Source organism: Pongo pygmaeus, chromosome 15, assembly GCF_028885625.2.
Source record: "Pongo pygmaeus isolate AG05252 chromosome 15, NHGRI_mPonPyg2-v2.0_pri, whole genome shotgun sequence".
Classification (NCBI taxonomy): domain Eukaryota; kingdom Metazoa; phylum Chordata; class Mammalia; order Primates; family Hominidae; genus Pongo; species Pongo pygmaeus.
The window spans coordinates 63,552,765-63,568,538 of record NC_072388.2 but is presented as its reverse complement, the minus strand read 5'-3'; the positions used below and the strand labels follow the sequence as shown (position 1 = coordinate 63,568,538).

General features: G+C 53.1%; 1 protein-coding gene across 6 annotated transcripts in view; it reads right to left on the bottom strand.

The window, feature by feature from the left end:
* Nucleotides 1–15,774, bottom strand: part of PLEKHG3 (pleckstrin homology and RhoGEF domain containing G3) — a 42,074-nt gene that overhangs the window by 8,556 nt on the left and 17,744 nt on the right. For all 6 annotated transcript variants that reach the window (XM_054449864.2, XM_054449863.2, XM_063651678.1 and 3 more), the window contains exons 2-12: nt 7,760–8,149; nt 6,636–6,733; nt 5,438–5,507; nt 5,064–5,110; nt 4,803–4,953; nt 4,583–4,714; nt 4,208–4,390; nt 3,945–4,037; nt 3,571–3,657; nt 3,288–3,321; nt 2,847–2,945 (exon numbers count right to left, since the gene is read on the bottom strand). In XM_054449864.2, the coding sequence (XP_054305839.2) occupies nt 2,847–2,945; nt 3,288–3,321; nt 3,571–3,657; nt 3,945–4,037; nt 4,208–4,390; nt 4,583–4,714; nt 4,803–4,953; nt 5,064–5,110; nt 5,438–5,507; nt 6,636–6,733; nt 7,760–8,110 (1,345 nt within the window). In that variant the 5' untranslated portion in view covers nt 8,111–8,149. The remainder of the gene's footprint in view (nt 1–2,846; nt 2,946–3,287; nt 3,322–3,570; nt 3,658–3,944; nt 4,038–4,207; nt 4,391–4,582; nt 4,715–4,802; nt 4,954–5,063; nt 5,111–5,437; nt 5,508–6,635; nt 6,734–7,759; nt 8,150–15,774) is intronic.

Here is a 15,774-nt window from a genome sequence, read left to right as displayed (position 1 = left end):
CCAAGTCCCTCCCTAGTGACTTTCCTTATCTTTTTATGGTCTACAGTTCCCACAAGTTCAACAGATTGATTTCTTTTTTTTTGTTTTTTTGTTTGTTTTTGCAACAAGGTCTCTGTCAGTCAGGCTTGGTGGGTGCAGGGGCACGATATCCATTCACTGCAACCTCTGCCTTCCAGCCTTAAGTGATCATCCCACCTCAGCCTCCAGAGTACCTAGGACTATAGGTGCACACCACCATGCCTAGCTAACTTTTTAATTTTGTAGAGATGAGGCCTCACTATGTTGTCCAGGCTGGTCTTGAACTCCTGGCCTCAAGTGATCCTCCCACCTCGGCCTCCCAAGGTGCTAGGATTACAGGAGTGAGCCACCACACCTGGCCTGAACGATCGCTTTCTAACAGACAGGAGGGGAAGAAGGGCTACTACAGACAAGCATGCTTAGACCGATGAGAACAAACACTTCAGTGTTACAGAAGAACCATGAAGACGGGCACAACACGCCAAACGCAGGCTGTCTCTATGGCAACCCAGAGCCTCTGGGGCCCCTCAAGCATCTGGCAGTTCACACACCCTAAGTGATGCTGTAGCATTAACTCCAGAAAAGGAAAGGTTCAACGGTGGGCAGCACCTTCTGTTTTAAAAGGCTCAAGAGTACAAAACATGCTTTAGAAAGATGTCTATTTTGGCCAGGCGGGGTGGCTCATGCCTGTAATCCCAGCACTCTGGGAGGCCGAGGCGGGTGGATCACCTGAGGTCAGGAGTTCGAGACCAGCCTGACCAACATGGTGAAACCCTGTTTCTACTAAAAATACAAAAAAAAACTAGCTGGGCGTAGTGGCGCATGCCTGTAATCCCAGCTACTCGGGTGGCTGAGGCAGGAGAATCACTTGAACCCAGGAGGCAGAAGTTGCAATGATTAGAGATGGTGCCACTGCACTCCAGCCTGGGCGACTGAGAAAGGAAGGAAGGAAGGAAGGAAGGGAGGGAGGGAGGGAGGGAGGGAAGGAGTGAGGGAGTGAGGGAGGGAGGGAGGGAGGGAGGGAGGGAGGGAGGGAGGGAGGGAGGGATGGAGGGAATTTCATAACAGTTAAAACATTTTTAAAATATTTTTTGAAAAAATCCAACTCTTAGTATTTACAGGCTAAAAATCTCAGCCATGTGGAAACTTCAGCTCTTTAAAAATGGCTCATTTCCTGAGTGCCTTGGACACCTGAAGTTTGGGGTTTTTTTTTAACAGCTTTATTGAAATATAATTCAAATACGATTCACCTATTTAGAGTGTACAATTCAACAGCTTTAAGTATATATTCAAAGAGTTGTACATCCATAGCTAAAGTTTCGATGCTAACACTAGGATAGAGCTACTATCACTACCACCACCATTATCACTTGCTGAACACATCAGTGTGCTAGAAGCTTCAAATTTTAAGGTACGGCAAGTTGAGGAGGCCAAGAAGAGAATTACAGGAGAAGAAAAGAAAAGAGAAGAGAAGAGAAAAGAAAGAGGGATAGAGAGAAGAAAGCAATGCCCCTATTTGGAGCTTTTAACTATAAAAACCATAAAACTTTTGCAACCATAGCAAGGTGGCCTTAGGCTCAAGATCCACCCAGAGCAATACCAACAACATAAAACCACAAAAGCCTTCTATAAGCCACTGCTCCACCTTCTAGAAGGCTAACACCCACATGTCAATCCACACACACATTCAGGGAACCCACAGGTCATCACCAATCAAAACTCAACACACTTGTGGGACCCAAGCCAGGACACTGCTCTCAGTCACTTTAGAATCCTTCTCTCCCGGGGTCTTAAAGACAATTCTCACTCCAACTCCCACCTTGGGTATATGTTTGGCAGACACCTGGCTTAAGCCAGACCTGTCCCTGGGCCTTGCACTAAATAGCAATGAAAAAATCAATGTAGAAAACACACACGCCCATCACCACGGAGTTAAGAATAAAAGCAAGGTTTTCTCTTTTCAAATAGATGATTCATTCCAATAATCCAACAACACCCTAGCAAGTCCAGGAATGGAAGAAAGCTCAAGAGAGGAAAATGGAACTTTTTCCTGAGACCCAAAGTAAATATTTCCTGTCTGGGTTTGGTGCCACTGAACTCGTTTTCTCCGGGTCCTGCTTCTGCTCGGTTGTTCCAGGACTGGGCTGGGGCCATCCCGATGTCCAAGTGTCACTCCTGAATGACTTGGTGTTGGTATTCCCGAGAGGCAAAGAAGGGAGGGGGCTAAGAAGGGGTGCCAAGGCCCGAGCGAGCAAGTATTCCTAGGGCCTTGAAAAAGGTGGGCTGGACGGGTGCAGTGGCTCACACCTATAATCCCAGTACTTTGGGAGGCCGAGACGGGCGGATCGCCTGAGGCCAGGAGTTCGAAACTAGCCTGGCCAACATATAGTGAAACCCCATCTCTACTAAAAAATACAAAAATTAGCTGGGTGTGGTGGTGCACGCTTGTAGTCCCAGCTACTTGGGAAGCTGAGGCAGGAGAATCGCTTGAACCCAGGAGGCAGAGGTTGCAGTGAGCCGAGATCGAGCCACCGCACTCCAGCTTGGGCAACAGAGCAAGAGTCCATCTCTCAAAAAAAAAGAAAAGAAAAAAGTAAGAAAAAGGTGGGCTCCAGACCTGGTAGGCAATGAGGGCCCAGGGGTACCTGGTGTGGGGAGCACCAGCACAGGGAGAGGATGAGCCCCAGGTGTGTGTCCAGCCCCACTCTAGCCTTTCCCAGGGTTTCCGCAGAGGTGAGAGCCACAGCCCTGGACACTGCCGCAGATGGTCCCCAGTCCGGGCAAGGGTGTGAGGGAGAGGCCTCCTGCCTCCACAGCCCTTCTCTTACCAGATTGCCGGCGCCCCTGACGCACATGGGTGGACACCTCATCCTGGGAGGACCAAGCCTTCTTCAGCCGTTCTGGGCTGCAGCGGTACCGATTGGGATCTGCACCCAGGAGAGAGACGATCAAGCTTTTGATTCCCAATTGGCCTTGGCCTACCCTAGACCCTGTCCATACCCAGCCAGACCTCTACACCCACCCAGCTCCAGGGCCAGGAGCCTCCAGAGCTCCCTCCATCTTCCAGCTGGGAGCTTCAGGCACTGAGAGTCCCACCGCTCGGCAGGAGAGCATCCTTAATCATGTAGTTCACCCCCCAGCCCTTAACAGGAGACGCCCGCCCTCCCTGCTCCTGGAATAAAATTATCAGGTAAAGCTTCCCCAGGATGCAGCCTGACCTAGCAATGTGCACGATTAGGGACAAAACAGGCAGAAAAGGGTACACTTACAATAGGAATCCATTTCCAAGATGGCTTCCTTGGCCTGAAGGGGAAGGAAACGCACCTGGTTATTACCTTACCACGTGCCGGCCTTCCCTGCCCATAGGACCCACTGTTGCTGTACGAGGACACCCCACAGTGCTGCACCAAGGCCCGGGGCATCTGCTGTACTGACACTCACTGTCCACTGGAGCCCAAATCCAGAAGGTGAGCCCCCAATGGACCTTGCAGAGCTGGCTGGCTCAGAGGAGCACATTCTCCCTGCACCCAGTCAGGAGCTGGGGGAACTCACCTTCTGGGGAATGGTGGCATGGTGGTTTTCTAGGATGAGCCTCTTGATGTGGTGAGTCCAGTTCCGTTTCTCCTCCACTGTCTTGGCCTGGGAGGACCCAAGGGAAAGGGACCCAGGGGTTATCATTACAGGCTGAAGCTGTCTAGCATGGACAGTGCTTCCACCCGCGGAGAAAAAGTGGGGCTATGCTGGGGCCTCTGTGAGGTTAACCTGACTCCTCACTTTGACCCTGAGGGGTGCCTGCAATGATCCTTGCCTTACAGATGGAGACACTGGGGCTTGGGGCAGCTAGGTGAGCGGAGGAGCCAGGAGTCCCACGCAGGTGTCCCCTGGGCATCTTGTTCCCTAGCCCCTGAGCCCCACCTTCCCCTCACCTGGATGCTGTACTGCTGCTTGCTGTGCTTGTAGTGGGTGACAGTGAAGCACAGGGAGTCTCTGGTGCTTTCGATCAGCATCAGGGAGGAGCACTAGGGGCAGAGGGAAAGGACAGTCAAGCACAAGGTTGACAGCCTGGGGAAGCAGGGAGGGTGATCTCAGAAGCGTGGTGCTGGAGCCCCAAGAAGCAGACAAGAAAGGGAGCCCAGATTCTTTGGGAAGGAGAGAAGATGGCGGAGGAGATAGGGCAGGGCCTGGTTACCGGGATGTTGCCCTTGTAGACAAAGTGATCGCCCCGCTTCTTGGTGATAAGCAGTGTTTTGTCAAAGAGGAAAAAGGTCCTTTCATTGCGCACGCGATGCACGCGGAACGTGCCTTCCAGGACAAGCTCCCCGTAGGTGGTCAGGTCGGGCCCCTTCCAGTTGATGAGGAGTGACTGAATCTCCTGCAGCAGAGGGGCCCCAATTCCTAGAGTCAGGCCACTGGGGCCTTAGGAGGCTCTGCAAACCCTGCCACAAAGGCTCCCCCCAGTGCCACTGCCCAGCTCATCCCAGCAGGGTGACCATAGTCCCTCTTCCCAGCGGAAGCCTGGCCAACCCAGCCCTGCCCCTCCCCCAGCCTCCCAGCCCCAGAGCACCTGGAGCCGGACTGCGTGCTCATGCCTCCTCTTCATGTCATTGATGTACCAGGCCACACAGGTCATGGTGTCAATGGCATCCTCCACCACCTCAAAGCCATCCTCTTCTTCATCAAAATGCTTGGCAATTTCCTGCACAGAAGATAGACGCTTAGGTGCCCCTGACTCAAAGGCCCTGCCCTCCCCAGGCCCCAGGTGCTTGGGAGGACCGAGGGGCTACCTGGAGCAGCAGGTGGTACTTGAGGATGCGCTGGACTGGCTTCAGCAGGTAGGAGCCCAAGGGCAGTGAGTGCTGTAGCAGCTCCTGCCGGTCCCGAAAGAACTTGGCCTGCTGCTTGTCCCGCATGCATTCTGTCAGGGCGGCCACGGAGCTGGGAGTGGGAGAAGGGCCAGTCACCACCTGGGGAAGGCCTGGATGAGGAAGTGGGGGGCTCTGGACTCACCAGATGGCTCTGCCTTCCCTCTCACCCCAATTACTCACTTGGGGTAATTGTTGCAATATTGGGTGTAGATATCAAACTCTTGGCTCTAAGAAGAGATCAAAAATAGTGATTTCAGGGAGATTCTCATGATTGTAAAGATGGTGGTACCAGATAGGCCCCTGGCCCCCAGAGCATCCTCTGTCCCCTGTTCCCAAGTGCCTACAGAGCCATCTTTATACCTACTTGTCAAGGACATCCCATCCACCCAGCAGCCCTGGCTTCCCTCAGAACACCCTTCTCATTCAAGACAGAGCACCCAGCACTTTCCCCGGAAAAGGATCCCCAGGACTCAGATGCCCTCTTATGCTGGCAGTTCTTGTCTCTCTGAGCTCTCAGCAAGGTAGGACAGAGGCAAGGGCCCAGCCCTTCTTACCCTTTCCACAAAGCAGCTGGCCACAGCCACGGGGTCACTATTACAGCTGTCCAGGTCTCTGAGGAGCTGGCTGGGTGAGGGGAGAGCAGCCACTGTACCCTCTGCAGTCAGAGGACAATGCCCCTCACTGTTCCTTCCCCAACCTCCCGAACCCTGACTGACAGCCCTATTGCTTTGCTAAAGAACAGGGGCTTCTAGCCTCAGAGGGAGCCCTGCCCCAGGCAGCAATCACAGAAAGTATCCAGCACAAAGCAGCCACAAAGCAGGAAGTCAGGGAGACCTACAGGCTCAGCAAGCGGGAGAGGAAGAGGGGACGACCCCCGTACCCACCTCGGGAGGGGACACAGCTCCTCTGCAGGCAGAAGGAGTCAAACACACAAAAGCAGAGGATTAAAGGGTGAAGGAGAGAGAATGGGGACTAGCAAAGGAGCCAGGGCGCCCAGGATGTGGGCCATGGGGAGAGACAGATGAGGCCTGGCGCCCCTAGAAACACTGCTCCCTGCCTCCTCCCTCTGTGCTCCTCCTCTTTTCCCAACCCCTCACCATTGGCCTAAGTCTTCCCTGCACCCTGCCCTCCCAGACTTCTCCAGCTTACACAGCCAGAACTCCCTCTGCCCATCTTAAGGGGCCTGGGATACGATTCTTCCTGTCCTAGCACCGCTGTTCCCTCAAGCCCTGCCCCTCCAGAGCAGTGCACTTTCCCTGGGGAGTCTGTGGTCCCAGGCAGCAGACCCACAGCCCCTGGCCAGGCCTTGTTTGGCTTCCCACATGTGTCTTGCCTGGGTTGTGCAATCCACTAATAGGTCAGATCATCTCCAGGGAGCCCTTGGGGGTCAGTGGAAAGGAGGATAAGAAATTAAGAGATGTGCAAATGGAAAATAAAGATGAGAAGGACGGAGAAGCCACCCACAGGGAAGAGAATCAGTGTGCAAGGAAGGGCCCAGCAGCCTCTTGAGGGGGCGCCAGCTCAGGCTGGACCCAACATGCACACACCCTCAAATTACCTCCCCGTCCGCCTTTGAGAGAAAGCACATCAGCCCAGGGCACAGAGATGGACCACCCTTCCCTGTCCTCAGAGATCAGGCCCCAGGCCCACATGTCACAGGCCCATGAGACCAGGGACATCCAGGGTTCCTCTCTAGGCCCTGAGGTGGGCCGCGCAGGCAGAACATGGTGAGCGTCAGGCCCATTCACACACCTGTTCAGTGCGTAGATGTTTTCGATGTTCCCAAAGAGGGCGCTGACCTGTTCTGGCTTCAGCAGCCCGGGTGTGTCAATGATCTTCAAGAGGTAGTCCTGTGTGGAGGGAGGTGGTCAGAACCTGGCCCCCGGCACAACCCTGCCCACTACCTTCCCTAGCCACACCTCGTTTCGGCCCTGCTATGACACCACTTCACAGACATTGCCTACTGTGAGACAGTGTCCACCCCAAAATTCATGTCCACTTGAAACCCCAGAATGTGACTTTATTTGGAAATAAGGTCTTTGTGGATGCCATTAATTAAGGATCTCAAGATGACTTCAGATAGGATTTAGGGTGGGCCCCAAATCCAGTGGCTGCTGTTCTTACAAGAGGAGAGGGAAGACACAGAGAGACACAAAGAAAAAGGTGATGGGAAGGTGCTGGGCCACATCTCCAGGCCAACGATGTCAAAGACTGCCAGGACCCCGGAAGCTGGATGACAGGCATAGAACACCTACTCCCTCAGAGGCTCTGGAGGGAGCCAACCCAGCCAACACCTTGATATTTGGACTTCTGGCCTCCTGAACTGAGTGAGAATACATTTGCTGTTTTAAGCCACTCAGTGTGTGGTCATTTGTTAAGGCAGCCCTAGGAAACTAATCCACGCCCCGAGCCAGTGGGGCAGAGGGCTTCCTCAGTGGCAGCCACACACAGCTGCCCTTCCGTGCCCTTCACCTACAGTGGCCCTGCAAGGTAGGTGTCACTTCCTCTTACAGAGGAGGAACCCGAGGCTCCACACAGCCAGGAAACAACAGGGCAGGGGATGCATGGGGCCAGGCCCAGAGCCCATGTCTTCACTCCCTTCGGTTTCTGTGGCACAAGCTCCCTACAGCCATCTTCCCAGACAGGCTGGGGATCCACCCTATCAACGATGCTCACTCTTGTCGGCCCAAGCTACTGATCTGGCCCAAGGTCCTAGGGAAGCCTGAGGGGTCAACAGCTTTCACAGTGTAGGCAGCGAGGGTGGGAGACCCCAGTCCTCCAACTACTTTATGGGAAGCGGGTCTTTTGAGAGCTTCCCTCCCAGGGTGAAACAGGCTTCTGCTAGAACACTGTGCCACAAGGCCCCCGGCACACACCTCCACGATGCTGCGCAGGTCCTGCACGTACATGCGCTCTGTCTCCACGATCTCCCGCACCACTCGGCCCAGGTAGCTGAGCTTGTGGTGCGCGGGCCCTGCCGCTGCCCGGCTGTTGAACGGGGAGAGGGGCCCCTTCACGGTCAACCAGCTGCTGGAGTTGTTGTTGCTGTTGGGGAGATGCCGGCTTCTCGGGGAGCCTGCCCCATTCTCAGCGGGAGCCTCGGAGCCACTGGACTCCTCCATGGCACTGCGACTGTCACGGGAGGAGCCCGACGAGGAGGTGGTAGAGGTCAGGCTCACCGGCCGCTCCTGGCTGCCATCCTGGTGGAGGGAGGTGGACACAGGCATCCTGGCATTGCTGCCTGGGGAGGGCACCCCAGGGAGATTCTGCAACAAGATAGACAGATGAAGGGTCAACCTCTGAATGCCCACAGAAACAGAACAAAAGGATGGTTGCCAGGGGTGGCGGCAGGTGGGGTGGGAAGGTATTGTTTAGTGGGTCCAGAGTTCAGTTTTAGAAGATGAAAAGGTTCTGTGGATAGACAGTGATGACAGTTGCACAATGATATGAATGTACCTACTGTCACTTAACTATACACTTAAAATGGTGAAGACGGTAAATTTTATGTTATGTGTATTTACATTTAACACAATTAACAAAACAAAACTGAATCCCAAGAAGGGCCCTGCTCTCAGACTCTATGAGCACTGATGAGGGTGCCCAAGTCCACTGCCAGTACAGTGGTCCAGGTACCCTCTAAGGAATTCACAGCCCAGCCCACTGCTGGGGCACAGTACTTAGTCCCTTAGAGCCTCAGCTCCTCACCTGTAAAATGAGGATGGATATAGCCTACCCCATGGCTGTGTCCTCCCGGATGAAGCCACCTGCTGTTCGTAAAGCTCTGAGCATGATGCCTGGCATAGGGTACGTGCTCCATACACCATCAATATGGTGATAATAATGGCAGTTGTCAAGAAGAACTTCCCAAGTGCCCCCCTGTCTGTGGCCTGTGCTGGGGTCACTGTACAGGGATGGGCAAAGATCTGGTTCTTACAATGTTAAGACAAGACACATACCAGGGGTAATAATATTCTCCCTAAGATTGCAAAACCTCAGGGGCACCGGCGGCTTCATCATGAACCTAAAACTTTCTGGATACTGACTGGCTGAGCCAGCATTATCCCCCGACTCCGCAGCCCCACCCCAGCACCTGGTACAGGCTGCCACTGACTCATCCCAGGCCCCAGGAAATTCCCCAGGGCTAAGCCATCAGTGAGTCTCTGTAAGTTCCCCTTGGCACAGCTGGGCGGGGGCGGCAGAGAAAGCAGTAAACTGCACCCAGGTGAGGCAAACAGAGCCTCAGGTGGACTTTATTCCCGACGCAGATGGTGTGGCTCACAGGCAGGCCCACCTGGAGCAGCCGGGGGACAGAAGGGTGGAGTAGCCAGACTACTTCAGGCTGTAGCCTTTGGGAAGGACAGGGACACCCATGCAACACCCATGCCCACCCCATAGAGCTCACCAATGCCACTTTCCAGAGTACACATTTCATTGCTATTTCACAAGAAAACAGTAAGTTCCTGGGCATCCCTCTCACCCCTACTGACCTGAGTCTTCTACCCCTAGCTCTAGGGCTCAGAAGTGACTAGACCCCAGACATGACCAAAGGGCAGAGGCTTGAGCAACAAGGAGAAGAATCTAGAAGCTGCCATTACTCTGGGAACCCTTGGCACTGGCCCCTGGTTTTCTGTGCCTATGCCTCAACCTGGAAGCCAACACCCCTGGGTCTCCGGCTTTTGCAAATGTTCTCTCTGCCTCGGCGTTATCTCGTCCCCATCCACCCCATACGGTACCATCCTCCAACCTATGTAATTTACATCCAATCTTTAGGTCTCCGATTAGACATCGCCCCCTCCAGAAACCTTCAAATATCCCCTAAACCTGGGGAACTCTGTGTTCTCTTACTACCTCCCAGGTTTCTCCTACTGTAGCACTGGCCTGAGACAGTGTGACTAGTTTGAGACCCTCTGCCCTACACCATTAGTTACTAAAAAGCAGGGGTCTTAAGGGCCAATTTAACAAATGAACAACAATGGTGAACAAATTGATGCTTTTACTGAGGTACAGATCAAGCGCCTCAAGACCTACTTAACACCTGCCGCTAACCTGGCCGGGATGCTCTGGAGCACAGCACTTTGTCACTGTGTCTCACTGGAGGGGGTTACCTCCAAGGAGCTCTGTATGAGCCTCTCAATTTGCAGATGGGGACCCAGTGGCAGCCCAGTGCTCCCCTCCGCAGCGCAATGCAATGCCCAGAGGGCTAATTAGCAGGATCATTTTGGTAAAGCTCTTTGAGCTGCTCAGAGGAGAGCCCCCTGGGAATTGTAGGGCTGCTGCTTTTTCCTCCCTCCTCAAAAGGGCCTTTACAATTAATCAGCTATGCCTTTTACAGAACCAGCAGGCAGGGCAACACTGTCATTCCAGCACTGACAGATAAAAACCCAAGCTCCGCCCCAGCCCTTAACCCCCAGCCCTGTGGCACTCTGATGTCCTTCAAAGCGCACTGCAGTCAGGCACCCCACCCAGCCACCACCACCATCCCAGCAGGGAACAAAGGGGCAGGAATTTACAGCCTAAGACCTTTCCCAGATCACATCTGGGGTCAGTCAGCTTCTCTGGGGAAGCTAAATGGAAACGGCCCCACTCCCAAATGGATTTCACAGCCAGCCAGTTCACAGCCTTAAAGCAAAAGATTACTCACAGCCCCACCCCTACCCCAACACAAACACAATTAGGGAGATTTAGGGATCCCACTGCAAGAGGATAGCAACATAAGCACACTTCAAACCCAGAAACTAATATGTCTTTTCTACTTAGAGAAGTTTTCTCTCTGATTGATCATAGGCTACCTGTCTGCAAACTAAGCTCATATCTCCTAAGGCTAAAACAAAGCATAACAGCCAACTGCTAAAATGCTCTGAGCGCTCTGTACATATTGAAGTGCAACAACTCCAGAAGGTGGGTTCTATTACTACCCTCATTTTATACATGCACGTACTGAGGCCACAGAAGTAGTAAGTGGTAGAGCCTGGACTTGAACTCAGGCACTGAGGCTCCAGAGTTCATGCTCTCCTGCCCACTGCCTCCCTCATGGACTACACACCAGACAGGGCCACAAGCAAAGGATTGGTCACAGCCCTGGCTGCCATGGCTTTGCTTCAGCATAAGCTGCAGGGGACATATGAAGACCTGAAGGATGGGGGCTTATGGCATGACACTCGGAAGGACTGAGTCAAGATTCCTTAGGGCAGTTTTTGGACCTGCTACTATGTGACCTTTGGCCATTCACTCTCCAGCTGGTACAATATCGTAAAATACAGATTCCTGGTCAAAGGATCACAGGTCATGGGTAAGCAGAAAGGAAAAGGGAGAAAGTATGAGGTCACCAGGATTGGACTATAAACTTCTTGGATGACGAGAGAAGCCCGGTAGTGACCAGGAGACCCACGATCACAAAAGGTTCTCTCTCCTGGGCAGGAGGACTTGCTGGAAAAGAGCCAAGAGCCCAAGAAAGGGAGGGCTGAAGAACAAACGAGGCACTGAGTACAAAGCAGGACACTAGTGCAGACTGTCAGGAGGCACCGTTTGATGGTGACGGATAAGAGGCATCACTCTCAATCAGAGTGCATTCTGAGTGCATCGCACTCAGCTGGAGTGCATTCTGGCCCTAAGACACCGGATTGGAACCATTATGTGTGTGTAGCTCAGACTCCCACAGAGACAGTTAAAGTGCCTCCCCTGGTGCTCCCCGGGCGGGGCCAGCCTTTCCTTCCTACCTGAAGAGCACCACTCCATACTGTAAGATTCCCCCCAAGCCAGGATGAGAACTCAGGTCTTCAAACACATCTTGGAAGACCCTGTCTGCTAGGGAAGTAGGAGGCCAGAGAAGGAGGTGATGAGACAGGCAGCAACCAAACCCTCAAACCAGGTACCCACGCCTACCCCATCCTACCACATACGGGTCTCCAGTTCTCTTAAGTATGCCCCAGCCATGACCTCTTCCATCTTGCAACATGAATCAATCTACTCAGTCATCAATCAGTGAATCAGTCTTCTAGAAAACTCACTTTCTCAGCGAGGCATGATGGCTCACGCCTGTAATCCCAGCACTGTGGGAGGCAGAGGCGGGAAGATCACTTGAGGTCAGGAGTTCGAGACTGGCCAGGCCAACATGGTGAAACCCCGTCTCTACTAAAAATACAAAAATTAGCCGGGCATAGTGGCAGGTGCCTGTAATCCCAGCTACTCGGGGGGCTGAGGCAGAAGAATCGCTTGAACCTGGAAGGCAGATGTTTCAGTAAGCTGAGATCGCGCCACTGTACTCCAGCCTGGGTGACAGCACGAGACTACGTCTCAAAAAAAAAGAAAAAAGAAAACTCTCTTTCTCAAGTCCTATACTTGTGAAAACTTCTTTGATCAGGTCCCCAAGACTTTTCTCTTTTTTTGAGACAGGGTCTCCCTCTGTCACCCAGGCTGGAGTGCAGTGGCGCAATCACAGCTCATTGCAGCCTCGACCTCAAGCGATCCTCCTGCCTCAGCCTCCTAAAGTGCTGGGATTAACAGGTTTGAGCTACCACATCCAGCCAGGCTTTCTTTTTGATGGGCCTAAGAAGCAGCTCAGACATACACCTTTAAGGATCCAGGGGCAGAAGAGGGGGAGAGAGGGAGGTTTCTTTTCTTTTTCTTTAAATTTAAGCCTAAACCATACCCTTCCTCCACCCACACCTGCCCTCTGGAGGAGCTTCCCTGAATATTGCAGGTGCAGAGACAGGCAGGCTGCAGCAGGCCCCTGGATTCCCAGCACAACAGACTGGGGCCACATCCTTCCCCTCCCCACTATGCCTCAGCACCATGCCCCATTCTGATCCAACAGAAAAGAAAAAAGGCACACCCTCATAACCCACAACAGCCTCAGTGTTCTGTCCTCAGGTCTCCTGTCACTGAGGCAATGGGACCCTGCTCCTCCCCCATCCCACAGGGTTACGGGGAACCTTCTGGAACTCTGTGTCTCTGGTCTTGGGGGATGCTCAGGAGTCAGCCCACTCCCATTGGCTCTCCCTCCCAGGCCAGTGAGCTGAGGACAAGGCAGGAGAGGGGAAGAGGACACTTGGGGGTGAACCCTCTCGTGGGCACACCAGAGACTCCCCAGAAAACATTCTGGTTCAGAGGCTGATGTCATCATTTCATCCACTGCCCTTCACCCCACACTCAAGAATCAGAAGCCACACCGTACCACAGCTGCTTTGGAGCCAGGCAGAAAACGAGCAAGGAGGAACCCCAGGGGCAGCTGCTCCAAAGGCCCCAGTCAGGGAGGAATCCACATGGCACCTGCACACAGGGAAAGTCCTCGTGGCCAGGCGCAGTGGCTCACGCCTGTAATCCCAGCACTTTGGAAGGCTGAGGTGGGCGGATCACCTTTGGTCAGGAGTTTGAGAGCAGCCTGACCAATATGAGGAAACCCCATCTCTACTAAAAATACAAAAATTAGCCGGGTGTGGTGGCATGCACCTGTAATCCCAGCTACTCGCAAGGCTGAGGCAGGAGAATTGCTCGAACCCAGGAGGTTGCAGTGAGCTGAGATCGCACCACTGCACTCCAGCCTAGGCAATGAGAGCAAAACTCCATCTCAAAAACAAAAAAAGAAAGGAAGAAAGAAAGTCCTCACTCAGGGACGGCAATGGCGCAGCCCTCCTGTGTGGCCTTCATCCCTCAACTACATCATCTGCTAAACATTCCAAGGGCTCTCAAAGCCAGGGTGGCCCAGCGGCTTTTGTCCTTCCCCCAAACAATCCCCAAGACAGCACTTTCGGAATCTCTTCAAAAACGGTGCCAGAAGGAAGCAATAGAGAAAAGCTATAACTTTTCCAGAAAAAACAGTGTGGGAGCAATGTGAACTTCCAGAGAGAGATCTCTCTCAACTAAGATCTCAACTAAGATGGTGAAATCCCTCGGCTGTGCTCTTACCCGCAACTCGGCACCACTCTGGGCCACCCGGCTCCCAAACTGTCCCCAGAGGCCCAGCTCTTGCCTGTGTGTTCCCACTGCTCCCTGCACCCTAGGGGCTCTCCTGGAGGAGGGGAGGACCCCCTCCTAGGGGACCCTTGCCCCCTTTCCCAGCAGTTTCCTCACTCTGACCCCTCCCATCCCTCCTGGAGATTCAACAGCCCTGAGCACTGAGCCCTGAGCCTGAGAGAAGGCTCCCCAGGGAGTGACTTTGTGTGCATGTGAGCAACGTGACTGCCTGCAGAGGCTGTGCCAACAGTGTGACCAAGGTTTCTGGGCCACCCAAACCCAGCCCAGCTGGCTCAAATTCATTTTCCCTCGGGAATGCATTTTCCCACCACCTAAGAGCAGCAGGGCCCATGTAGTCTGGCTGGGTCCCTGCAGCAGGACCACAGCTGCCAGGAAGGAAAAGGATTGTGTGTTGCCTGGGGAGCCCTCCCACGTGGACTCCAGGAGAAAGCCTGGGCCTGCAACTGAAGTCCAGAAACTTCCCTCGGCCTGGCCTTGGAAGGAAAGGAAAGCCAGGCACCTAGCTCAGAGGGAGGGCTGTTCATCCACACCCTGCTGTCCCCACCTACCCAACATGTGCCCATGTTGTCTCTCAAACCTGGAATGTGTCCCCAGACCCTCTGCCTATACACATTTAGCAATCACCTCCTTCAGAAAGGCCTCCTCAACCATTTCCCAACATACACACTAGTGTAAGCTGAATAACGCCCCCGCCCAAGGATATCTACAGCCTCACCCTCAACCTATAAATGTCACCTTATATGGCAAAAGGGACATAGAAGGCAGATGTGATCAAATCAAGGATCTTAAGATGGGAGATTATCCTGGATTAGCCAGGTGGGCCTGATGTGATCATAAGGGTCCTCATAAGAGGAATCCGGCAGGAGTCAGGGTCAGACAGAAGTTTGACAATAAAAGCAGAGGGACAGAGATAAGGGAACTGGAAGATGCTACACTGCTGGCTTTGAAGATGGAGGAAGGGGCCACAAGCCAAGGATACAGGCAGCCTGGGAAGCTAGGAAGGGCAAGGAAACAAATTCTGCCCTGGATCCTGCAGAAGGAACCCAGCCATGCAAACCCAGTCTGACTTCTTATCTCCAGAACTTTAAGACAACAAATGTGTGTTCATTTAAGCCACTAAGATTGCAGAATTTGTTACAGTGGCAATAGGGAAGTAATATACTCCTCTGAACTCGAAACACCCTATCACTTAAAGCATTGGTCTTGGGGCTTGATATGTACATGCATCTCTTCTGGACAATACAGTAAAACCCAGTGGGCTGGGCCTTCTTTCCCATACCTTCCCTTCAGCCCCAGAGAGCAAGGCACATTAGGTGTTCAATAAATGCCTGCTGGAAGGACTCTGAGATGGTGCCTGGATGAGCTCACCACACACAGTCAAGAGAAAGGTAAACAGTGGGTGAGGTCAAGACCAAAGCCAGTTCCTCCTAGCCTAATGAGTCTCCACATTAGTCACTGCCAGCAAGCTTCCGATCAACCAAGAAGTGCCAGAATTGGTGACTGCTCATTCACCCCGCTAGTCCCATCCTACTTGGCCCCAGACAGGGAGCTAGAGCACGGCATAGCTGCCCCGCTGGGCTACATACTAGGTGACCAACCACAAGAGACTGGGAGGAAGAGGAAAGTGGCCAAGTCTAGAAAAGGGGCTGTGATGATCTGGTCTCCCTGTAAATGTCCCACGAAAAGCAGTCTGCCAGGAAGTTTCATGTAAACATATGCTAAAGCCAAATGGGGGCAAGTATTGTTTATTATAAATTGCTCTTGTTCACAGCCAGTGTAGAGGTAACTTGGCTGCCAGCACAATTTGTCACTATGCAATGTGCCCCAAAAACGGAACAGCCAAAGAAAGCCCTAAAAGGTGTTACTAGAAATTACCCTCTGGAAATCACAGACAGATCCAAAGTTCCCAGAGGGCCCA